The sequence below is a fragment of the Brachypodium distachyon genome, chromosome 5, assembly GCF_000005505.3.
Source record: "Brachypodium distachyon strain Bd21 chromosome 5, Brachypodium_distachyon_v3.0, whole genome shotgun sequence".
Lineage (NCBI taxonomy): Eukaryota > Viridiplantae > Streptophyta > Magnoliopsida > Poales > Poaceae > Brachypodium > Brachypodium distachyon.
In genome coordinates, this window is record NC_016135.3 from 16,670,202 (window position 1) to 16,694,616 (window position 24,415).

Below are 24,415 nucleotides of genomic sequence, written 5' to 3' on the forward strand. Positions count from 1 at the left end.
TAAACGGGTAAATATAGCACTAATGGTAAAGATTATTACGACACAAAGAACTCGATCACCAACACAGAGGAGAGCAAAGATAATCCGCGCTCGTCGGTCCAACCAACGCCAAAGGTATCGGCATGGCAAGTTCGGGAGGCGGGAGCCCTACCTGTTGCCTCTCCAATGCGACAAGCTGCCATGGCTGTTAGCTGTGCCTGCACTTCGGTTTTCAGCTATAGACTTCGTAGTCTGAAGTTATGCTCGTAATCACGCTCGAACAACCTCTGAAAATGCAAGTAACCCTTCTCCCACGCAACACTTGATTCAGAATCTCACATGTTTATGAACAAGCAATATAATTTCTATAGTAAGTTTCAGAAAACAAGAGAATCGTTCACCAGAAGTCGCCACAAGAACAAGATCCTCCACTGAAATGGTGGAATCTGTTGGCGTCTCGGACCACGATATCCCTGTCGAACAGCTTGGACACTAGCTTGGTGAACTCATGGCAGTCGCCGCACACCCTGAGGTTCTTGGCTATCCTTAAAGGCATACCTGGACGGGTGTTAATCAAACCAAACGATATTGCAAGCCTCTCACTGTGCCTGTGCAGCACATCAACCTTCTCTTCTTCGCTCACATCGTGCAGAACAGACCTTGTGTCCTCGGTGTATCCGCCTTCCTTTCTCAGTCTTTCAGTGATTTCAGCGAGTTTGAGATTGATTCTCTCCGCATCTCTGTGTGAATTATCTCTTGTGGTGAAAGTGTGGACATTGTTTCCAATTTCAATCCAGCTGCAGGCAGGGTCTTTTCTCAACCCACGTTCTGAAATTCTGGCTCTGACCTCCTTGGCATTGTTCCACTTGCCCATCTCAGCGAAAACATTTGATACAAGGACATAATTACCTGGGTTATCTGGTTCCAACTCAAGAAGCCTATTGGCTGCAACCACAGCAAGCTCATGGTTCTTGTGTACGCGACATGCCCCAAGGAGCGAACACCACACCACAGATTTTGGTTTCAAAGGCATAGACTTGATGAATTCATAGGCCTCTTCAGTCTGGCCTGACCGGCCAAGAAGATCAACCACACAGGCATAGTGTTCCTGCCATGGTTCTAACCTGTACGTGCTCATCATCATATCTAGATAACATTTGCCCTCGTTAACAAGCTTTGAATGGCTACAGGCATATAGCAGAGCAAGAAACGAAACATGATCAGGAGTAACACCAGTTTGTAGCATTCTCTTGAAAAGGTCTATGGCTTGTTTGCCATGACCATGCATCCCAGTAGCATTAATCATCGCTGTCCATAGAACCATGTCTTTACATTTCACTGCATTGAATACTTTGAGAGCTCCGCTAAGGCTTCCGCAACCAGAATACATGTCCACGAGGGAACTAACTATTGCCTCTTCCATGTGAAAATTCCTTCTGATGAGAAAGCCATGAACTTCCTTTCCTTTGGCCAAGGATGACAAACCACCAATGGCCCCAAGAATACTTACTAGTGCTACAGAATCAGGTTGAACATCTGTACTTTGCATCTCTGCAAACAAGACCAGGGCTTCATTTAACAGACCGCTGTTTGCATAACAGTTTATCATACTAGTCCATGTAACAATGTCCTTTTGCTCTACTGTTTCAAACATTTTAAGTGAATGGTAAACCTCCCCACACTCACCATATATATCGATAATTCTGTTCTTCACTACCAAATCAAGCAAGCCATTTCTAATAGCATAACAATGCAATTGCTTTGCCAGCAAAATGGTTTCTAAACCACTGCATGCTTCTAAAATGCTTCCAATCATCATGGGATCAACCTTGATCCCCTCTTTCTGCGCTTCTCTGAATATTTCCAGTGCCTCAATATGCCGAGAACTCTGAGCATAGCAAGTAATAATTGTAGTCCATGATATGTGGTCTTTAATCCTCATCCTATCAAATACATGTGCAGAGTACTCTATGTAACGGCACTTCATGTACATGTCCATCAATGTATTTCCAACCTGTGTATCGGAATCGAGCCTCTGCTTTATAGCATATGCATGAACCTCTTTACCATTAAGTAACCAGCCCAAGTGGCCTACTGCAGAAGACAAGCTCACAATACAAGCATGGTCAGGCTGAAAACCACCTCGAAGCATTTCACTGATAAATTCAATGGCCTCGGCATATAAACCGTTTTGCACATAACATGACAGCATCGAGTTCCATGATATGTAGTCTTTCTCATCAATCTCACGGAATACTCTAAGAGCACTATCCACACGGCCACATTTTGTGTACATAACAAGCAAAGCATTGCACTGGATGTTAACCTCACTGCCAGACTTCAGAAGTGCTGCATGTAGCTCCCTGCCAAGATTCAGCTGAGCTAGCTCAGTACAGACCTGTAGCACCCCAACGGTTGTGTAAGAATTCATACTTAAAACAGCCCTCTGCATACCTCGAAACAAGTCCAGAGCTTGCAAGAACATCCCGTTCTGCAGACAACCTGATATCATTGAATTCCACGACGCGACATCCCTCCCGTCATGCATCAACTCAAACACCCGCATTGCAGAATCTAGAATGCCACACTTGGCATACATCGCTATGAGCGCATTGGCCACAAAGGTGCTCCTATCAAGCCCGTGCTTCACTGCCAGTCCGTGCACCTCACACCCGCAACGCCCATCGCCCTCCACCCCGCTCGCCTTGAGCACCGATGCAAGCGTGCACCCATCAGGTGCCACCCCTGACGCTGCAGACAACCGCATCGCCCGGTAGACGCCCAAGGCTTCGCAAGCACTCCCAGACGACAGGTACGCCCCGATGAGCGCGTTCCAGGAGAAGACTGTCCGGGAAGACATTCCATCGAACAGGAGACGGGCGTCTGCGACCCGCCCGCACTTGCCATACATGAACAGCAGCTTGGTCGCGAGGAACCCATCGTCGCCCTCCAAAGAACCGGTGGCCACGGCATGTGCGTGGACCTGAACGCCCTGCGCGACCGCCTTCTTGGCCGCGACGAGGTCGAGGACCCAGCCATAGTGCTCCTGGGGAGGGGAGCGCCCGGGCGTCTGGGAGGTGAGCAGACGAAGGGCTTGCCGGAGGTTGCCTTCCTTGCATAGCTGCTTCAGGGAGGTGGGGTCGGGAGGCGAGATGGAGGGTGGAGTCGTTGAGAATTTCTTGTAGGGGTTTGGCGGGAAGGATAACACGGCGGTGGCCATGGCGGGGGGCTTGCAGGCTCTTTGGAGCCGAACGCTCATGCCAGTGTCAAGACTGTCTATTTCCGAGTGGTTGGAGGAAAAAAACGATTTGAAAGTGGACAATACCAAAAGTTGATTCTCAAAGAAATCCAATAGTTGCAAAGTCTTGAGAATTAAAGAAAAATATATTTTTCATCCTTTAACTTGTTAACAAGTATGCAAATAGTCTCTAACTTTTTTTCACATAATCGGACACTAATAATTCCTCACCTTGTCTAAAGCGGTTCTTGGTGCTAACATGACATTTTTTCCCTCAACTAGCCACGACGGCATGCCATGTTGCCATTATTTTTTTTCAACCCCGAGTTCATTTGTTTTCGCCTTAAAATAAACCTTGAGTAGAACCACTTCAGCAGGAAAAAAAATGCAATAGCGTCTTGTCAATACCTTCTATCAACTATCCAGGGTTCGAGTCCAATCAGATAGTTCATCAAATGCCGACATGAAATACTAAGTGAGGGACCTAACATACCATACCTTAAAAAAGGAAAACGGATGCGAATTCGGAGCGGACCATTTACATCCCTCACAACACCTTTTTATTTAGGGGATCCCTAACAACACATTTTTTTAGGAGATCCCTAACAACACCTGTGTCATGGCCCATGGGTCCGCTATTTTTTTTTTCGGGAATGGCCCATGGGTCTCGGTCGAAAGCTGCAAATAAGTTTTGCCAGCCCATCCAAATAAAACCCAACACGGGATATGTTCTCCCATGCCTTGAATCCACGGCCCAAAACATCGAGCACAGCTCCAACTGCAGGGCGTGATCCTGCAGTAGGATTTGTCTCTCTTGCAGTCTCGCTCCACCGCTCTATCCCGTCCTGAGAATCTGATCCTCAAAAAACTCGGGAATCTGATCCTGGTCGGCGATCGCCGGACCGGTGCATTGTCAGAACCAACTAACCTCCTGAGTGGCGCCCTCGGTTGCAACGAACAAACCCATGTCCGGTGATGCAGATGACACGGTCGACGGTTGTTTTCAGTACTACTTTGTTGTCAGTACATGCACACGCGGCACGCCGGTGCTCTTTTCTTTGCTAGTTACCCTAACTTAAAAAATGAAAACGGATGCGGATTCGGAACTGATCATTTACATCCCTAACAACACCTTGTTTTAGGGGATCCCTAAAAACACATGTGTCATGGCCCATGGGTCCGGTTTTTTTTATGAGAATGGCTCATGGGTATCGGTCGAAAGCCGCAAATAAGTTTTGCCGGCCCACTGCTCAAAGCATCGAGCACAACTCCAACTGCAGGCCGTGATCCTGCACTAGGATTTGTCTCTCCCGGCTCGCTCCACCGCTCTATTCCGTCGTGAGAATCTGATCCTAAAAAAAACTTGGGAATCTGATCCTGGTCGGCGATCGTCGGACCGGTGCATTGTCAGAACCAACTAACCTGCTGAGTGGTGCGGTTGAAAAATTAGGTAATTTCGATGAATATTTAATCCAGAAAGACAGTGTGTGAAACATGTAGCACATCATATCATGCAAACTAGACAAATTAAGTAGCAACGCACAGCAATAAAACTCATCTAATTTCACGGCATGAATAATAGAACTACTAATCAAAATCAACAAGAAAAAGAGCAGATTACGTACGGTGCTGTGCTCTTTTCTTGTGTTTGTTTGTTGAGGTCGGTGACGAGTCCGGTGGCGTTGATGTTTACGTCGGCAGCAGCTGCAGCCTTGACTACCTCCTGAGCAGCGGCCAATGCCTGCGCTTGCGCCTGTGCAGCAGCAGTTGCCTGGGCTTGGAGTTGGGCAGCCTGCTGCTGTGCTTGGAGTTGTGCAGTCTGCTGCTGCTGAGCTAAAGCGGCAGCCTGAGCCGCGGGATCTCCGAGGTCGTCGGCCATTGGTGATGAAGATGTCAACGAAACAGAGACGTGAAGAAGTGAGCAGTCGCGTGAGAACACTCCCCAAAAACCTTATCGACCGTCTCCCGGGCAGGATCTCGAAGGTCGGGGTTCCGGAGGCCTGCTCTCCCGGCGATCTGTGCACGCAGTTGACGGGATGGAGTAGCAGTTGGCAGCGAACAACGAGATTAGATCGTGGGTGTGACGCTAGGATTTTGGCGTCGTCCGTCCGGAGGCCGGGTAGTCTTATTGTATAGGCACGCAGGCGGACTTCGGTTCGGTTTAGGAAACCAAAACCGACTCCGCAATTATCGGGATTTGTTACGCGTACGCAACGAATTCCGACTGCCAAAAAGATAAGCACGACCCGAACTCGATCCACGAGACGAGCGGAGGAGGAGCGCGCGTAGGGATTTTCCTTGCTCACTTGTTCAAGAGGTGAGAACCAACATACCTTATATATTGGTCCAACTCCCCCTAAACTAGCAATGTGGGACTATTTCCACTTTCTCATCCCACTACATGAATGAGATTTTGAGATTTTTCAGAAATTAATTTCAGATTGAACTTTGGTCCTGACCCAAAATTCCAGCAGGTGCTCTGGTTGCAACGAACAAACCCATGTCTGGTGACGCAGATGACACCACGGTTGTGTACGCACATGATCTTGTTTCCAGGTACTACAGTACTTTGCTGTCAGTACATGCACCAGCCGGTGCTCTTTTCTTTGCCAGTTAGCATTGAGCCATCAACGCCCGTACCTTTCCTGGCCGCCGACTATGTCATCAAGTCCATCGAAGCGATTCCCACCGGATTGCCACATGACTGACATCCCAACGTCAAGCGAGAATTTATTTCCTTTTGGTAAAATGTTCAAGCTAGCGAGAAACGTGTGTGATTCATACCACGGCAGCGGACCATTCCTATGCTTCTCCAATGACTTTGCGAGCCAGCATGAACGAAACAGTTGCTCGAAAGAGTCCCGTCAAATAAGCCACTGGCTGAGATATTAGCACCGATTTTTGTCCGTTGGTTGGGTTAACAGAACAGAACAAATAGTTATTGAGATAATAAAAAATGTTCATGAACATAGAGTACAGTGCACGAGAGAGGCACTGGACTATTTTAAGTGCCCCCTGTGACTGTGGGTCCCGACTCCCCAAACTTCAAAAATTTGATCGTCTAGGTCTCTAGGACATCAAAGTATGCTTCTAACGGTCAATATGACAACTGTGTTTGGATCTAGACGGGTCATTAGGTGTATTTTTAAGAACCTGCATTATGATTTCCACAGCTTCTTTTTTTCTTAAAGGAATTTCCACAGCTTCAGGACACCTAGACTCGAATAGAGAGAATTTCCGGTGCTCCCAACTCCTTAGGTGCTATAGCACGACTAAAAAGTTTTCAAAAAATTTGAAATTAATTGTATGTGTCTATCATCTTACAAAGTTTAGCACGGTAGCACCACTAAAAAGTTTTCAAAAAAATTGAAATTAATTGAGTGGCTTCATAAGATATGTGTCTATCATCTTGCAAAGTTTCAAATCCAAATTCATTATATGCGTAGAGAAACAAAAAAGACAAATCCTGATGTGAATAGGTCACAAAAAGATAAAAACACAAAAGACAAATTTTTTGAAACTATTCATGCTTGCATTTGTCTTTTTGTTTCTCTATGCATATAATGAATTTGGATTTGAAACTTTGCAAGGTGGTAGACGCACATCTTATAAATCTACTCAATTTATTTCAAAAAATTTGAAAACTTTTTAGTGGTGGTACAGCCCACCAGATATCCTCTCGAATACACCTTTGTATTACTCTAATCTCAATGATACTGTACTCCGTATTATAATGACCAGTATTTGGGCCAGGCCTGAGGGGGTAGTACAGCCCAAGCTTCCCAGGCCTGAAATTCCGAGGCCAACCCTAACACCCTCCTCTTCGCGGCGCCGTTCGTTTGAGCTTGTCTGGGAACTGTGGGAAGAGACAAAAATAAAAACAAACGAAATCACTGCTCTTGGAGCGTCAGTGCGAGCTGAGGTTCCTCCCCCGACGAGACGAGCGACGACTGCTCGATCCGGGCCGGTCGGGCGGCGATTTGGCATTGGCTGGCCGCAGGACGCCGGCCGGCTCTGAATCAATCCCGCGCCGGCCGCGGACCCCGTGCAGCGCGGCGCCGTTCTTCCGCGGCTGCTTGCCCTGCACTGCCACGCCCCCCACCCCCCCCCCCCCACCCCTCCCTAGCTGCGGGTTCCTTCTTCCGGCGTTCGAATCCTAGGTATTCACTGTAAACTCGCGGGGCCTTGCCGTAGGACGCAGCCGTTCTGCTATGAGTTTGAGTCCTTTTCTTTTTCAAATCCGAAATGAAGATCGGGTTCTGGGGGATTCTCGATTCGACTGTTTAGCTGCATTTCGGTTGAATGTATTTGCTGCGATTTGATTTGTAGTGTCCGATTTTCGTCTGCAGGTTTTTGATAACCAGGGGGGATGGATGTAGAGAGAGCTGCATCGAAGGGACATGGCATCTTTGGCCTGTTTGATTGGGGCAAGGGCAAGAAGTCCAAGAAGCGCCTGTTCACCGGAAACGGGGGCGATTCTCCGACACCGGGTAAGCAAATGTGTTGTTCGAGTCTTAGTGCTTGCTGCACAACTTGATGCATTTTCACAAATGGAAACAGGGGTTGAGCTTACCAAAGCGGACTTTCCCCACCTGGATCTCCTCCCTACATTCTCTCCTTTTCTCCCACACTAAGATGCAGTGAAAAATATTTGACTTTTTTAATGAATGTTTACAATGCTACAATATGCACGGTTGCAATATTTGGTGCTACTAGTAAGGCGCCGGTGCACTCTACGGAATATTTTAAATAGTCAAATATTATTTCCGTTCGTGCTTTCCTACTGAAGCTTTAACACTCTCTTCAAACCTGTCATTCAGATCATTGACATAATCTTAGATGTGATATTTTGACCAAAAGTTTGTTTAGAAGTACTTTGATTCTCATTGAAACAAACTATAAGACATTATATAAGTATATTTCAAGAAAGATTTAGTAGTATCAAGCTGATGTTGTCAACGTTGGTGACCCATAGCAATGCATTTTGAAATGCTAGTAAAAAATAAAAGATTTAATGAACACAGATTTGAAAAGGCAATTACTTTTGGAATGAAGGTAGTAATAAAGTAAGCTGAGATATGACTTGAAACATTCTGGTAATCATCTGAGGTCATATAGGTTAATCATCAAGTAACTATCCCCAAGAGCCGAAAGCCCTTGTAATCTCTTGAAGGAAACTGCCGGCTTCAATTTTGGGAGTGCTGAAAGACTACAGGTTAACACTCAAGCATGCATGCACTCAAGGAATAAGGAATCCAGTATCCTTTAACCGGGGATATAAAAAGTTATATGAATAGACTCCCAACACAAGCTCATATTTGTTGGCGAATAGACTCCCAACTAATCAAACAGATGTGTCAATATCAACCCTCGGTGCACATTCTATTCAACACGTGAGTCTTTATTCTAGACATGGCGAAGAAAAAAAACAGAAGTGAACTATGTTTAGCCATTAGAGCACAATAAGCAGGTCCTGGAAGCATCTCCATGCCATGTAATGTTCACATCAAAATAAGAAAAACAGTATGAGAATATATTTGCCAAATAATATACACTGATATATGGCCTTCAAAAACAAAATTCTCATTTCTATGCTACATTGCTACGTAAAAGCCGAAACTTGAAATGATTTTCTACCAGCATGTAAATGATACTACAGAATGCAAGGTATTTAAACTGAGGTGCCAAAATAAAGGGTTTCACTTTGAAATTTGAATGCCTCACCACTTTTAAAATAAGCATTGCTGTCACATGCTATAATTATCCAATTAAGAGATAAGATTCCAGTTGTTAGGAAAGACGGAATTAGTTTCTTAGGAGCCAAGTTATCCATCTATCTACTCACTCCATTTCATAATTCTTGTCTCAAATTAGCCCAAAAATGAATGTATCTATTCTTAAAAAGTGTCTAGATACATGTAAGATTTCGACAAGAATTATGGAACGGAGGGAGTATTAAAGAGCGGATTTGTAGCCTGTATCAATAAAGCAATGAAACAAATAATCAAAGATTTTTAGTCTTCTTTTTTACCATAGGTAGTAACTTAGTGTTACATACCAATTACACATAACAGAAAAACCAACCACTTGTTAAAGATATAACAAATTATTTATGATTGCTGCTTACTCTAGAAGTGCAACCGTTTCATTTGAGGAGGTTACCTCTGCAATGACACTGAAGGTCTGTTCCCCCTGGTCTCTGACCAACATCCTCTGTGGTTCAGCGAGCACCTCCCTGACCCAATAGCTGAAACATGACGAAAACATGTATAAGCACACCTTAAGTTTCACTGAGCCTTCACTATTTTCCTAGCATACTGTCATGGGCGTACATCCCTATAGGGGTCGCAGCCCTAGGTATCCAAATAAGGGACGATATCCCATTAGTATCTCCTAAATTAGTTAGGCAAGAGATAAGATAGGAATATTAAGATATGGTTTGTTAGGAAAGTAGAGATTAGTTTCTTGGATGTCAAGTCGAGTCTTCCCAATAAAAGGGCCCCCCTGTAATCGTTATGAGGCAAGCAAGAATAAACCAATCTAGTTAATACACACCCCTGCCCTTGAGGTGCAGCTGCCTTTCATGGTGCTGTCGCGCCTCTTGGGTCCAGGGCCAACCTGTACAGGCCCTAAAGCCATTACCCCCCATGTCATCAACCTAGTTGGCACAGCCTGAAATAGTCAGTGGTATGCTATTCAAAATGCACAATTTGTGTTATTTGTGCAGGACACCTAAATAATTTTTTTGAACAAAAATTGCAACTGTACATGTTATAGGGTCATGAACATCCTTTTTTTTTTCATTTTCAAGGAGCTTATACATGAATTCTGTCTTTGCAGGGAATACCGTAAATGGGAAGGAAGTTGATGGCAGTGCGCCAAGTACACCGTCCAACTCGGTCTGTGTTCAGATGCATGATCTTTTTGTCTGTAGTTCTGTTTGCTGCTTACTATCATTTTGATGAGTCAAACTATGCACTTTGGCAGATGCTTGAAGATGCTCCGAGTTTGAAGGAAAGCAGTGAGCACAGTTCTTCATCGTCAGTAATTGGGGATGAAGCTCACACGAGGAGGGGACCCACTGTTGTGGCGAGGCTTATGGGTTTAGATTCCATGCCTGAGGCAAGCTCATCTGGATCCTGCTTGATGCCTATAACCGTGCAACAATCTTTTCAAAATAATGTCCATGGTGAGTTTGTTGGCAGAAGTTATTTTGGCAGTCCCAGTTCTCATAAGATGCCAAGTAGTCCTATTGACCGATTTAGAATGGAAGCGCTGCCTCCAAGATTTGCCAAAAGGGCAGGTTCAGTTGCACAACACAAGTTATTCTCCCCGGTAAAAAATCCTAATCATATATCAAGCAGAAATGCTGCTGATATAATGGAGGCAGCATCTAGGATTATTGGTCCTGGAGTTGAGAATTCTAGCTCTTACAGAGTACGTGATGTTGGATACTCAACCGATGTGCGTGCCTTCAATCCATCAGGGATTGTAAGAGCCCAACAGATGTCCCAAGCGGCTAAGAAGCGTGACTGCTCAGCATCTTCTAAGCAATCCAGTGGAAAACCTGTGAGTAGAAGTTTGGTCACTTCAGAGACTTCCTCTTCTTCCAGGGTCTCACAGTCAAATGTATGTGCTCCATTTGGTCCAAAGGTCAAGGCCAGCAGTAGACCATCACCTGATTCTAGAGGTACAAATGCTCAAGGAAGAGAAGGTATAAGCAAAAACAGTAGGAAACTTGCAACTCGTATGCATCCTGAACATAACATTTTTGAGGGCAATGGATGCAACCAACAAAAGAGTAATAATAACCAAAAGGACACGGCAAGTTCTTCCAATGTGCTTGTACAAAATAACCGAAAACGGAATGCAATTGGTGCTAAGCAGATGGTGAATTCAAAGTCAGCAAGACTCAGCCAACAACAAAGCAACATGCATTCAACAAATGCCTCTCCCAGGAAGGCTGGGATCACCAGCACACGCGCTGTAAACAGTATGACAGGCAACAGAAATGGGGAACTGCAGCAAACCAACTATGCAAACAGAAGACACAATTCTACAGCAAAAACAATTCCCAAGCCGAGAAGATTGCCAGATGGGAGGATGCACTCTAAGAAAAGCCAGTCAATTGATAAAATTCTTGCTGAGAGAATCCAAAAGCGTGTTCAGCACAATATTGGGGTAGATGAGCAATCATCTTTCTCCACAAATAAAAAGAAAATCAGCACTGACATTGTTTCATTCACATTTACCTCACCAGTTCACAAATCATTACCTAGTTCTCAATTTCGAAATCATTCAGTGGAGTCCCGGTCTATAGAGAATGTGAACTCATTGACAATTTCAAGCGATACCTCAAATACTAAACCTGATGACATAGATGGTGATTATTTGGGACTTCTTCTGGAACAGAAGTTGAGAGAATTGACTTCTCGGGTGAGGCCACCCTATGCTAAGCCAGCCAATGGAGTTCGAATATACGCCCCTTCACCAGCTTCGGAGGATACAGCATCAGCATCTGAAACATCTAGCATCACATCTACTGCGTATGACAGGGAATCCTTACGACCTTTTAAGGATGGAAAAAACAAACTCCTCCATGCAGATCTTGCATCAAAAAGTGGTCAGGTAAGACATCTGAGACACTTCTTTACCTATCTTGTCAGCTCTATATCATATGCATGTCGTTTTCCGTGTTGTGACGAATAGCACATGATAGTTTTTTCCAGCTTTTGTTAGTTCCAAGGTCTATAGATTTTTAAATGGAAATACAACGCTAAACACTGTCGTCCTACATGAAGATGACAATGAGCTCATCGTCCAACGGCTGAACGACAAAGCGCTGTTGTCCTAGCAATGGATGACATGTTAACCTGTCATTCTCCTGGCCTCAAAAAAGAAAAAGAAAAGAACTGTCGTTCTCTGGCGGAACGACAGGCTCCCAGTCGTCCCCTGTTGGACGATAGGTGATGATTTTGCAATTTACAGCAACAAATCTATAGATTCTTGTTTTTTTTCATATGACAAATGCCAGAAAATACAACGTTCATATTTGTGTTCGACACAGGAAAATGAATGTCATGGTATATTTTCTCCATATACACTGAATATTCTAGGTTAGTACATATAGTTAGTTTATCTCGTACTCCTATTTCAAGATTGAGAAAACTTTGATGTTCAGTAGATGATAGTACAATCTCTGTTGTCAATTAGAAGCAAGAGCAATAGAGTGACGTTGATTTTCTACACAAGCAGTTGAGAGCAAAATAGAAGCACTGAATTGACCTCATAGATCACACAGGTAGTGAGGCAATTTGAACACTTGAATCTTCTCACTCCGTACTAAAGCAGGGAACCAACTGTGTCATCAGTACAAGGACTGGATTGTTCCTGCATTTACATATGACAGGTTAATAATATATCTTTATGCTAACAATTTATTTTTTATCGCAAGTCATCTCAAGGTCTGAAGTATGATAAGGATTTCATCGACCAAGTGGACTTGGAGCATCTTCACTTAAGCCAGCACTCTACATGGGAAACCTCTCTTTCGGCAGAAACCGGTAGCTCTGCAGAGAGCTGGAGAAATGCAGGCGGTGAGTGAACACTTGTTTGGTTGTTGCTATAGCACTAGCCGGATAAATGCCTCAAAAACACTTCTCCTTTTGTCCCCCATTTCGCAGAATCAAGGTTTTTTGGTGCAACAGAAGGAGCAGAGACATCTGGTTCTGCACATGAGGACGGTAGATCTCTAGAAGTGGACGATGCTTTATCAGAATATTCAGACACGGCCTCATCAATCACAGGGGGGACTACAACAGTCGAAACCCTGCCATCAGAGAGCAGCAGCTCGTCATGCCAGGTGGATCGTAGTACACCGGAGATCGACTTCCTAAGAGAAATACTGAATGCGAGCTCTCTGAGCGGCCAAGCTAGCTCCTGCTTTGAGCGATCGGGCACCTTGGATATCCTGGATCTGCGCCTCTTGGAAGAACTGAACGGGAATCTCAGGCCTGCAACTGGCGAAGAAGAACAAGAGGACAAGACAGCCTGCAGGACGACCCGGAGGCTGCTGTTCGACTGCGCGAACGAGCTGCTGAGTGCCAAGTGCGCCTACTACCTTGATGCCGGGTACTGCTCGTGGTTTACGGGGACAGCGGTCCTGCGCAAGCTGTCCCCGGAGGAGCTGTACCGAGAGATGACGGGTTGCTGCCTGATGGAGGCGGCGGAGGAGTCGATGGTGGACGAGCTGGTGTACAGGGAGATGGGCGGCCCGCGCGGGGGGAGCTGGGTGGGTTCTTTCAAGATGGAGTCGTTCGAGGCCGGCAGAGACGTCGCGGCAGAGCTGCTGGAGTCGCTGGTCAACGAGATGGTCGCCGATCTCGTATGTTTCCCTGTGAGTTGTGGCTGGTCTTAAAAAGTTTATTTGTTGATTGTATTTGTATCCTGTTGCTGGTATCATTGACTCAGTGCAGCTGTTTCTGGATCAATTAAGATGGGTTGGTTGTTAGTAGAAATTCCTTCCTTGATTGATGCCCTGCTGGAGAAGGCATGGTCAAATAATATATAGGTTGGGATTATTATTGCTTCTTCTTCTTGCATGAATATAACTTACTACTGCTTGCCAGGCAGTAGTGGCAATCCCGGTTTCAGATTTTTGGCAGTTTGCCAACTGCCCTTTAGATTATTGCCAGTTGCAGCATTGCACAATTTTCCATCGAAATTTGGGGGCATATCTGACTATATTTGATTCCAGTCCTTTAAAAGTTCTCCTACGTGGCTATTTGATGCGTAGGATCGTAAAGTGTAAAACGTATGATTTTTTTTCTCTTACCATTCATTTTCGATATGTTTCACAGCATAATTTCCATCCTGTGCACAGTCAAATATTCATCCGTTCAATCTATTGGGCACGCTAATTAAGTGCACTTACTTATTTTGCTATTCCCGTGTTTTGAAGCTCAAAGAGGCCCTTGGATTCGGGTAGGTGATATCCCACGGCCACGGCCATGGCACGAGAGAGTTGAGGCAGGACTGAATATAATTGAGGTGTTCTCCACAATTGATTCTGCCTGCCTGATCGTGCAAATTAAACAGCAATGGAGGTGTTTCTCCCCGCTGGTGGGCGAATGTGTATGATAAAAAAGTTGACGATAGTGCACGTGTAGGTATACATAGGTACGCAGCTCTCCTGTCAATTCCTGGGTGTCGCTGCAGATCGATTTCCTTCCCTTTCCGTTTCACCCGGCCGCAAATCGCACTTGCGGCTTGCGCTGCCGGCCGCGTACCTAGCACGAGCACTGCCCAGTACCCCCCGTATGCACGCACGGAAAGTAAAACAAAGGCTCTGCGAGAACGCCGGTGTGCCTTTGCTTTTGGGGAGAGGACGACGACGACGATGGACGCCCGCAAACGAAACACGGAAAGGCAGGGCAAGATATGGCGTTGGGCCATTGGCGCTCTCCTCTCCCTCCCTGGTTACCGTTAGAACTGCATGCCCGGCGGGCCAAGCAGCAGAAGCCAGCAGTTGGTCGGTCACGTGCGGGTTTCTTCCGGTTAATTCAGACGAGCCGTTTTCGAATAAAGTTTACGGTTTTATTATTAAGTAGTTGATTTTTTAGTTAGAAATCGATCGGCATGTATGTCCGATAAATTCTAATCTAATGATAGCAGGCGAGAGAGGAGAGAATGAGATAGTCCTCATGTCCTAATCTAACGATAGATGAGAGATGCGTACGAACAAAACCGCTATCGAAATACTATGTAAATAACTGTCACTCAATTATATACCCAGATAATCCCCGGTTTACCGACGATCCCCATTTAATGCTCGGGTGGCGGCGTGGCGCCCCAGCATCTGGTCTGCATAGAAAGCAATGACAATGGAACACGGTTTATTCCCAAGTTCGCGTGGGAGATTAGCCATTGGACTTCTCCTTCGGTAACACGGGGCACATCAGCTACGAACCCCTGACATCTGAGGTGAATACGCATCAAGACGTTGTGAGCTCCAGTAAGTTTATTCTGAAACTGTTTACGTGGCCCGGCCGCTCGTTAGTCACGAGTCACGGCCGATGAGGTGCCCCCTTGACACGGCGCGTCGGCGCCCCCTCAAATTCCAGAAGCTCTGAGCAAAACCTCCACGCGTCGCTTAAACCCCCTCCGTCTCCGTGTCCGCAGTCGGCAGTTCCACTTTCCCCCCGCCCTCGCCATGGATCCCACCACCCCCAGCTCCGGCGACCACACCGCCTCCACCCCGACCAACACCACCGTCACCCTCCCGCCGCTCACCCTCCGCGACGTGCCCCGGCTCCCCGCCGCAGACCCGATCCCCAACCCCATCTCCAGCCGCCCCTGCTTCCACCCGCCCCCCACCTTCTACATCTCCCCGGGGGACGTCTCCCTCCGCCACGCCTTCTTCGACCTCGCCTCCGGCACCCCGGACCCGCTCGTCGCCTACCGCCGCGCGGGCCCGCGAGGGAGCCTCGCCGTCGACCCGGCCCGCGCCCGCGCCGCGCTCGTCACGTGCGGGGGCCTCTGCCCGGGCCTCAACACCGTTCTTCGGGAGCTCGTCGTGGGGCTCCAGGAGCTCTACGGCGTCCGGGACGTCTTCGGCGTCGCCGCCGGGTACCGCGGCTTCTACGGCGCGGACGTCGACCACGTGCGGCTCGACCCGGCCGCCGTGGACGACTGGCACAAGAAGGGCGGCACCGCGCTCAAGACCACGCGGGGTGGCTTCGATCTCGACAAGATCGTCGACGGGATCGTCGCTCGCGGGTACACGCAGGTGAGAGCAACTTAAACGCAGCTTTCAGATTTTGACTAGAGATGCTGATGCTTATTTGCAAGACCGTTGCTCTGCTGAATTAATTAGGATGGTATCTGGTGTTGAATGGTGGACCATTAACCGATTTAAGATTGGGATCAGTTGGGCTTGCTCGAATCTATTAAAAGTGTTTTAAGTTTAAATTGCTAAAGAATCTGAATTTGAAGGATCGTGATGTTTCCTATAAAATACGTATAATTTGTATAAGCTGAGGTATTGGAAAAGTCCGAAGAGCTCATACTATCCATCTTAGTTAGGAGCAAGACTTAGCTGATTACCTAGGTTACCTGTTGTTGAATATTTTAAGGGCAATGGGATCATGGTTTGATGGCTAGTTTGACATGCCAAATCATGTGAAAATATTTTGTGCGTTCCAGGTATATGCCATTGGCGGTGATGGAACCATGAGAGGAGCTGTGGCAATCTTCGAAGAGTTTAAACGCCGTGGTTTGCACATATCAATTACAGGGATCCCAAAAACTGTAGACAATGACATTGGTATCATAGATAGGTCATTTGGATTTCAAACTGCAGTAGAGGTTGCTCAGCAGGCGATCAATGCAGCGCATGTGGAGGCTGTCAGTGCTGTGAATGGCATTGGTCTTGTAAAACTTATGGGCAGGAGCACAGGTCACATTGCTCTTTATGCCACCCTGAGCAGCCGAGATGTTGACTGCTGTTTGATTCCTGAGATCGATTTCCACGTTGAAGGGAAGGGGGGCTTGTTTGAGTTCCTGTATGAAAGGATAAAGCAGAAGGGGCATGCTGTCGTCGTGGTTGCTGAAGGTGCTGGTCAGGACTTGATTCCCCGGACCGATGATCAGAAGCGAGAGCAAGATGAGTCTGGCAACAATTTGTTCCTTGATATTGGCCCCTGGCTGAAATCTGAGGTGGGTAGGTGGTGGAAGAGAGAACACCCCAGTGAGCTCTTCACTTTGAAGTATATTGATCCTACTTACATGATTCGAGCAGTCCCAGCAAATGCTACTGATAATCTGTACTGTACCTTGTTGGCGCATTCAGCGATCCATGGGATCATGGCTGGGTTCACTGGCTTCGTACCTGGCCCGATAAATGGAACCTACAGTTACATACCTTTGGAAGATATTGCTGTGGCCAAGAACCCAGTGGATGTGAATGATCACAAATGGGCATGGGTTAGATCAGTCACAGACCAGCCAGATTTCCTAAAACCCCAAGATTATTAAGACCTCGAGTTCTGTGGTGACGAAATAGTAAGATGATCCTGTGGTGTGACAAAATAGTAAGATGATCTAACCACCTCTGGACACGGTTAAATCAATATCATTTGATCTAGTTCCTTCTCTTGTTATTTCGACTCTTCAATAAGATATCAGCGAGTGTTCTATGGTTTGTGTGTATGTACCCACGAGTTGTTGTAATTATGTTGTATTTTTTCATAAATAAATCTAGTGGCAAGAAATGGTGTGTTTCTTGTAAGGACGGGGGACAATATATGATGTTACTTCGAATGTGGATAGTTTTCAATAACAGTCATTGCTTTCATGTCAAATTGTCAGTAAACATCATCTATCCTGGTGGACAAGTACTGATGTGTCATGTTGCTAGTGTGCAAGTCATTACTCATTTTGCAGCACATCGGTATACAAGCACTAACCACGTGGGAAGGATTATATATTCTTAAATTCCGTTGTTGCCAGAACAGGCCTATTAGCTCAGCTGGTTAGAGCGTCGTGCTAATAACGCGAAGGTCGCAGGTTCGAGACCTGCATGGGCCATATTTTTATGACGAACAAAATCTTATGGCAATCCTAGACTACTGCTCCCTCCTGCATGGGCCATATTTTTATGACGAACAAAATCTTACGGCAATCCTAGACTACTGCTCCATCCGTACCAATTTTAATTATTTATTATTAAAAAACGTTTAGATACATGTAATATTTCAACAAGAAAAAAACGTTCAGATACATGTAATATTTCGATAAGTATTATGGAACGGAGTAAGTACTGGTTTACCAAACCGACTGCAGCCTCTATATAAATCCCCTATTGCGCTCTTCTTTTTCTTGCGTTTCTCCTCTATCGTAAAATATGAAGAGTTGTACACCACTCTAGACGATCAATTTCAGGATGGCAGTCGTGGACACCAAACTGACGCCTTGCTGCCGTCTAAACCTCTAAATCACTTCTTGTGCTCTCTTTTACACCGTACCAGACTCCATTTTAGCATGGAATGATTTGCACTCTGGTAGACTTGACTCGTTGTCTCGAAACGTCCTTGAGAGTATCCTACTGTACATTCCAACCGGATTCATGTTTATATCACCAATGGTTAATTATTCTCTGTTTTCTTTCCCACTAACAGTCTATTTAGTACATGACCTTCAGAAATGTCCAGTTTATTCGATACCAATACTGAGTTCCAGAACAAATAAACTGCAAACCTCTGTACTAACTCCCAAGAACCCATTTTTTCTTCTTCTATAAGATAGTAGTCCAGACGGTGGAGAATGTTACAGGGTGAACCAACCACCTCAAGTAATCACCATGGACCAAATATATCTACACCATTTACAGAGCAGATCACAACCCCCTCAGCTGCCTCATGCCAGCAGCCACTAGCTAGCTAGTCCTCAGTAAACGTTTCTTCACTTCTTGCAATCTTTTCCGCACTCGCCACCGTGGCTGAAGCTGCAAGAACGCACTCAGGATACGGAGCAAATCGGCTCGATTTCTATCGGCAGACCTCTTGGAAACTCCACGTACGGGTATGCCATCGGAACGTCATCGCCGTCGATACGCCATCTGCAGGACGCCAAAATTTCCAAGAAATGCAATACTGTTATCAACAAGCTTTTAAATAGCACGGTTATAGCGCCACTCTAGTATTTTATGCGCTAAATGCTTTAGCGTCACCAAAGGTGCTAAAACTTATAAATAGCGCGCTATAGCTCACTTTAGCAAATATTTTTGGGCTGCCGCTAAATGGTTAGTTTGCTATTTAAAACTCTGGTTATCAGCCAACACTGTAAATATAGAGATCCAGTAAGCATTGCTGCTCTCCTAGTCTGAAGAAAAGAAAAAGAAATGCATTGTCTTCTGTCACATTCAGAAAGATGCAGACATTTATGGACCTGATTTGGTACCACTCAACTTGCATACTCCACTTATTAGAAACTCCATGCTGCCATGTTTGCACAGTATATGGTCGTCTGATACCATATAGCCATGTTGCCATGTACTACTATTAGTGTGTGAGTGATAACTGCATCAATCTGTTTTCGTCCTGTTCATGTGTCCACTAATTTTCTTCACGATGCAATAGTTTCAATCTTGAGTTGAATATTTTTTCAGTATTGGTTGCCATGTTCTTTATTTCTTCGATTTCTACCTCAGATTGCATGGGTAGTTACCTACTACTATGTAGTACCTCCTAATCGGGTGCCCTTATGTTTTACCTGAAATTGAGCACAAGGTGGTGTAGGAAGAATGCAGCCTCTACTTTGGCAAGCTCTGATCCGGGGCAGAGCCGGGGGCCACCGCCGAACGGGGTAAATTTTTTTATGGTCCCTTGGCTTCCGCCCTGTTCCATCAATCAATTCGATAAGTCATACACATGAATCAGATGATTAGTTTCATTAATGAAGCTAAGCAAATAAGAAGCAAAGCCAAGGATGCTGGCTTTGAGGGAGGTATCATGGTTAGGACCATGTACAAAAGGCTTGCTTGGCATCTGAAGATATCAGTATAGTTGCAAGTAATTATGACATGGGTTAGTTGGACACTCACTAATTAAAGGTAGCTATTGGTTTTCTCTCTAAAAAAAGATAGCGATTAGTTAGAGAACACCCTTTAAAGAAGATTCTCTGAAAGCTCCAGATAAGCTCATCTGATTGGTGCTCTGACCTTTTCATTGTATACATTTGTATTATAAAAAGCATATTATGTCAAAGTTAAGCTTCCCTAAAAAATAATTAAGCTGCATGACCTAACTGGTAATCATTATTCATTAACTCATTACAAATACAGATTGTAAGCACATGCTATGAAAAACAGACATACCTCCCATCTGCAAGGCTGAAACTGTTGGGCGTTTCCATGGAGTGAGGGGTTCAAATGAACAGCACTAAAAACAGGTAGGACCTTCCAGCCAGATGGAATCAGATACTCTGCAACAGAGCAAAAAAAAGGGCCACTTGCTTTTGAGCATCTTCTCTCAAAAGCTATGTATTTTAGGAATAACAATGCTCACAAATCAGCATTAAAGGTGCAGCCATCCCCTTTGCCTGATCCATTATCATGTGATGAGCACAATGGGATCTGCAAGGAAAGCCTCTAGGGTTAATTACCTTTGTATCTGACATCTTTGAGAGCCTTCCTGTGGACAAACTTGACAATGTTTCCACATCTCAGCGCCTCATTGATAACCTGAAAGGACATCCATATATGCATATCATTGTACCATCCCCATTATTACAGGACAAATTAGGATCCTTCCCCCTTTGCACTGTTCTTGCAAAGTGTTCTCTGCTCTAGTCAAAATTCCAGATATAGGCAAGCATATGGACAAATGGGCAGAATAAGGAGAAAAAAACATCAAATTTGGAGGGATACATATTTGTGTAGATTGCTGATAATAGAAAAAGGCTCTCTGCTATATATATATATATATATATATATATCCTAACTAAAGCATGTACCGAATGATCATCGTCTTACATGTTGGGTATATTCCATCTTCTTGTAGTCCTCAGAGCTCAAGCACTCCTCCTTCCCTTTGCTAGATCTTATGCCTTGATGCTCCCTCTGCATGCATAGCATGTCCTTATATAATTAGTGACATGCACCTAACTACCAAATGGCCTGTATCTTCACCATGAGAAGAATGATATACCTTCACTAGGTCCAGATCTTGAGCTGACTGCCCAAGATAATATACAACCATGGAGATCAGGAGTGAGGTTGTCTCATATCCTCCTAGAAGGGAGTCCAGCACAAAGCTCACTTTCTCCTCATCAGAGAGCTCATTGGTTGACAGTAGCACATTGAGGAAATCATCCCTCTTGCAGGAGCCAACCTTCCTCCTCTCCTCAATAATGCCCTTCACAGTCCTTGATATCCTCTCTCTGGCCTGTGAGGAATTATGACCAGACGAGAGAACCAGTGTCATTACCATGTGCATATATGCATGTTTAATGCAAAACTTAGTACAAATATTTATTTACTAGTTTTATGAGCTTCATGCATGGTGATATACAGAAGTGTTCGAAACTTGACAGCTCAATTAATCACTATTTTTGAAGAGTTGTTTAATTAATTACCTGAACAGCTTTGGCATAAGGGGTTCCTGGGATGCGAAGAGGGAAAGAGATGAGGCCCTTCATGAAGGTGAGGAAGTCCTCGAGTATCATGGCAGTAACTGGCTCCTCTGGTGACAGCCCCAGCACCTGCTTCACTATCACACTGAATGCAAACTGTGCTCGCCCCACACAAGAAAAGTCAAAAACAAAAAAACAAGACTCTGGTCAGTCAAAGCCACCTTGAGAAAATATCCATGCATCAGCAAGTAACAGCATGCATGATGATGTAGGTAGCTAGGCAACATGTGCAGAGTTTTTCCTTCCATGTTTCATGGGATCATGTCCCTCTTGCAGGGTGATGTCTAGCTCTGGTTTTAGTTAGTACACACACACTTGGTAACCAACCTTTCTTGCCTCCTCACAGAAGGTGATTCTGCTGCCCTTGTCCTTGCCATGCCATGACCCAACAATGTGCAGAGCAATCTTCTCAATGTCACCAAGGTAGCTGGGCTTGAGCTTTGTGGAGGTGACCAGTGCTAGAGCAAGGTTCCTGAGCCTCTTGTGGTCCTCCCCCAGGACCACCAGCATGGAGGACTTGCCCAGTATGCCATGAATTGGCCTGGGGTAGCTGCACTGGAACAGCCTCTCCTCATTCTGCAGGATGAAGTGGTTCAGCTCCTGGTCACAGGACACTATGGTGGGGGTGCAGAACAGATGCGACTTGAACACCCTCCCATACCTGCATCGACCATCGATCACACCAACAATGTTAGTTGCCATCATTCATAGTGTTAGCTAGTCTCTTCTACTACCATTCTTCTTTTTTCAAAAAAAAAAGCACTTGTTAAGGAACAAGTTAATGTTGTACACAAAACACATACACTCTTGCACTGTCAAGTTCATGTCACAGCCTCAGAGTTAAGAATAAAAAAATACACAAAAAGCTGCTGAGACCGTACAACATGCAGCATGCATCACCTTTTTGCTGTCACATGAAATAATGTTAAACAATAACTACTTAATTGCATGTGTAAAGAAGATTAATTTACACTTCTCAGCTGTGGTGCCGAAACTGGTAACGCACACAAAAAAAAATGTTACTGCGCCGAGTGGCTGTTTAATTACCTGGAGCAGTGATCCTCCAGGAAGCTGCCCAGGGTGTTGGAAGCGTGAGGGGTGAGGAACCTCAGGGTCTCACCAACAAGAGGCCATCCGAAGCTGCCCCTGGGAGCCTTGGGGTTCAGGAGCAAAGGCAGGAAGTGGCTCAGCACCAGCGTCAGGAGCAAGGAGAGCAGGATCGCCGGAGCAGCCAACACAAGCTCGCTAACCATCATCATACTCACACCACACACCTGCAGGCACCCCCTACTGCTTTCATCTCACAAGCAGCATGGAGACTGCCTTGCCTTGCCTTGCCTCTCTGTCTGTCTAAGCTATCATTCACTTGCTCACCACCCTCTGTTTCTTTCTTTCTCTCCCTGGAATGGAAGGTGAGGGGGGAGGCTATATAGTAGTAGGAGCAAGGGTAGGAAGGATCTTGGCAAAGGGAGAGGGAAAGGAAAAATAAGGTTGCCTTTTGTTTCCTTGCTTTGGCCTTGTTTTCTACTAAATGGTACGGCTAGGATCTGTTTATACACTTGTTGCTTTGCTTGATCTCTGTGTGTGTTAACTGCTGAGAAGTGAACCGAGAGTACTCCTGCATGTATGTACTCCGTAGAGTACTCCTAATACACTGTATGAGAAACTTTTATCAATAAGGGCTACGCGCTACGGAGGACTAGCTAGCTAGGAGTATGGTCCCTGTTGAGTAGGAGCACCATCTAGGCTGCTGCTCCTGCAGTCCTGCTTGTTCAAAGGTGCAGTCAAACACGCAGGTAGAGATAGAAATGTAAACACTGGACTTGTGGAATGCTGGGGTAACATGCATACATACATGCCATAGGACTTTGGTGCTAATTAAGCCGTGAAGATTTTTACCACGGAAATTACTGATGTAAGACTGCTTTCGTACGATTTCTGTACAACATAATCAATCCCTTTTGTGGCACCTTCTCGAAACGAAATCACTGTGCGTGCGACGCTTCCGCATACGAAGTTGGTACGACACAAAGATGTACTGATTGTAGTATGAAAATGTGTCTCAAATTTGACTAAAAATGAATGTATTTATTTTTTAAAAAAGTGTTTAAACACATGTAATATTTCAACAAAAAATTATGAAAGGGATGAAGTAATTTTTATCTGAGAATTAAATGGAGTATTACATGCGTAAGTTTCTTTTTTCAGTTGGTAACAGCAACCTGTTTGGATAGTGTTTTCCTTATCATCCTGTTCTTGCCCTGTTTTTTTCATGCAGGCCAGCGCTCACTGAACTATGCCCGGAAGTCAAAGCTGCTACTAACTATGCATGCACAATCTCATCGTCCTAGCCCGGAAGTCAAAGCTGCTACTAACTACTCCATCAACTAGGAATTAGTGCAATTTTACACTCCATATTTTGATTGACTATCGCGTTGAGATGGGATATCTGCTAGTACCAAGAGACTTGTCAACTACACCACACGAGATGAATTGAAATGTGCACCTTCACAACAGGGGACATCTCAACTCACAAATCTCAGCGTGGACCGTGTGAGGCTTGACTTTTTTTTTTAAACTGACCTGACTTTGTACTTGCATGGCTATTTTTTAACTGCAGAATGTAAAATAAGTTCTGCATAACACTGTTCAGCACCTATAAAATGAGCCTAATTATGTACTACGGAGTAGCTAGTAGCAAGTAACAGTACACGGATTTTTTGGTTAAAAAAACAGTAAGCGGATTTTCCATCGGATTTAAAAAGATACTCCATCTGTTTCTTAAAGAATGACATATTAACTTTTATTAAGACAAGATTTTGCCCACAAATTACTATGTTAAAGTGATGACATGAAACCACAAGTATCATGAAGTACTTTGATAATGAATCTAGCGATACTAATTTCATGAATAGTAATTTGTGGTCAAAGCATTGTCTTAATGAAAACTAATATGCCATTCTTTAAGGGGAATAGATTAAGTCTTTTTGTTGCTTTTAGTATATGTGA

The 24,415-nt window shown here is 45.0% G+C and overlaps 4 protein-coding genes and 1 non-coding gene across 5 annotated transcripts; 3 read left to right on the plus strand and 2 right to left on the minus strand.

Annotated features, from left to right (window-relative positions):
• On the minus strand, nt 1-3,278 carry LOC100832010 (pentatricopeptide repeat-containing protein At3g63370, chloroplastic). The gene has a single exon (XM_003581292.4). It carries the CDS (start codon nt 3,236-3,238, stop codon nt 377-379), a length of 2,862 nt encoding a protein of 953 aa, XP_003581340.2. The 5' UTR covers nt 3,239-3,278; the 3' UTR covers nt 1-376.
• A 3,831-nt stretch (nt 3,279-7,109) lies between these two features.
• Nucleotides 7,110-13,874, plus strand: LOC100832303 (serine-rich adhesin for platelets). The gene is made up of 6 exons (XM_010241712.3): nt 7,110-7,377; nt 7,567-7,707; nt 10,058-10,116; nt 10,205-11,845; nt 12,672-12,813; nt 12,901-13,874. Exons 2-6 carry the CDS (start codon nt 7,587-7,589, stop codon nt 13,632-13,634), a joined length of 2,697 nt encoding a protein of 898 aa, XP_010240014.1. The 5' UTR covers nt 7,110-7,377; nt 7,567-7,586; the 3' UTR covers nt 13,635-13,874.
• A 1,459-nt stretch (nt 13,875-15,333) lies between these two features.
• LOC100833338 (ATP-dependent 6-phosphofructokinase 2) lies at nt 15,334-17,577 on the plus strand. The gene is made up of 2 exons (XM_003579891.4): nt 15,334-16,004; nt 16,421-17,577. The coding sequence occupies exons 1-2, from the start codon at nt 15,429-15,431 to the stop codon at nt 17,249-17,251; spliced, it is 1,407 nt and encodes a 468-aa protein (XP_003579939.1). The 5' UTR covers nt 15,334-15,428; the 3' UTR covers nt 17,252-17,577.
• A 152-nt stretch (nt 17,578-17,729) lies between these two features.
• TRNAI-AAU lies at nt 17,730-17,803 on the plus strand. The gene has a single exon. It is a non-coding gene; the product is annotated as a tRNA-Ile (tRNA).
• Nucleotides 17,804-18,348: 545 nt separating this feature from the next.
• Nucleotides 18,349-22,826, minus strand: LOC100833643 (cytochrome P450 724B1). The gene is made up of 9 exons (XM_003579892.4): nt 22,454-22,826; nt 21,734-22,067; nt 21,350-21,502; nt 20,923-21,159; nt 20,748-20,834; nt 20,378-20,456; nt 20,091-20,197; nt 19,487-19,611; nt 18,349-18,833 (listed from the first exon to the last, which is right to left on the minus strand). Exons 1-9 carry the CDS (start codon nt 22,663-22,665, stop codon nt 18,734-18,736), a joined length of 1,434 nt encoding a protein of 477 aa, XP_003579940.1. The 5' UTR covers nt 22,666-22,826; the 3' UTR covers nt 18,349-18,733.
• Nucleotides 22,827-24,415: the final 1,589 nt, after the last annotated feature.

Bases quoted from the DNA above. Each gene is read 5' to 3' on its own strand.
- LOC100832010 (XM_003581292.4), bottom strand. From the start codon at position 3,238: ATGAGCGTTCGGCTCCAAAGAGCCTGCAAGCCCCCCGCCATGGCCACC.
- LOC100833643 (XM_003579892.4), bottom strand. From the start codon at position 22,665: ATGATGATGGTTAGCGAGCTTGTGTTGGCTGCTCCGGCGATCCTGCTC. The intron at 20,457-20,747 runs GTAAGACGATGA...ATGTCCTTTCAG, and splicing joins AGATGGAATATACCCAACAT to GTTATCAATGAGGCGCTGAG. The intron at 19,612-20,090 runs GTATGTCTGTTT...TTGATGGAACAG, and splicing joins TTCAGCCTTGCAGATGGGAG to GGCGGAAGCCAAGGGACCAT.
- LOC100832303 (XM_010241712.3), top strand. From the start codon at position 7,587: ATGGATGTAGAGAGAGCTGCATCGAAGGGACATGGCATCTTTGGCCTG. The intron at 7,708-10,057 runs GTAAGCAAATGT...CTGTCTTTGCAG, and splicing joins GGGCGATTCTCCGACACCGG to GGAATACCGTAAATGGGAAG. The intron at 11,846-12,671 runs GTAAGACATCTG...TTTTATCGCAAG, and splicing joins TTGCATCAAAAAGTGGTCAG to TCATCTCAAGGTCTGAAGTA.
- LOC100833338 (XM_003579891.4), top strand. From the start codon at position 15,429: ATGGATCCCACCACCCCCAGCTCCGGCGACCACACCGCCTCCACCCCG. The intron at 16,005-16,420 runs GTGAGAGCAACT...TGTGCGTTCCAG, and splicing joins TCGCTCGCGGGTACACGCAG to GTATATGCCATTGGCGGTGA.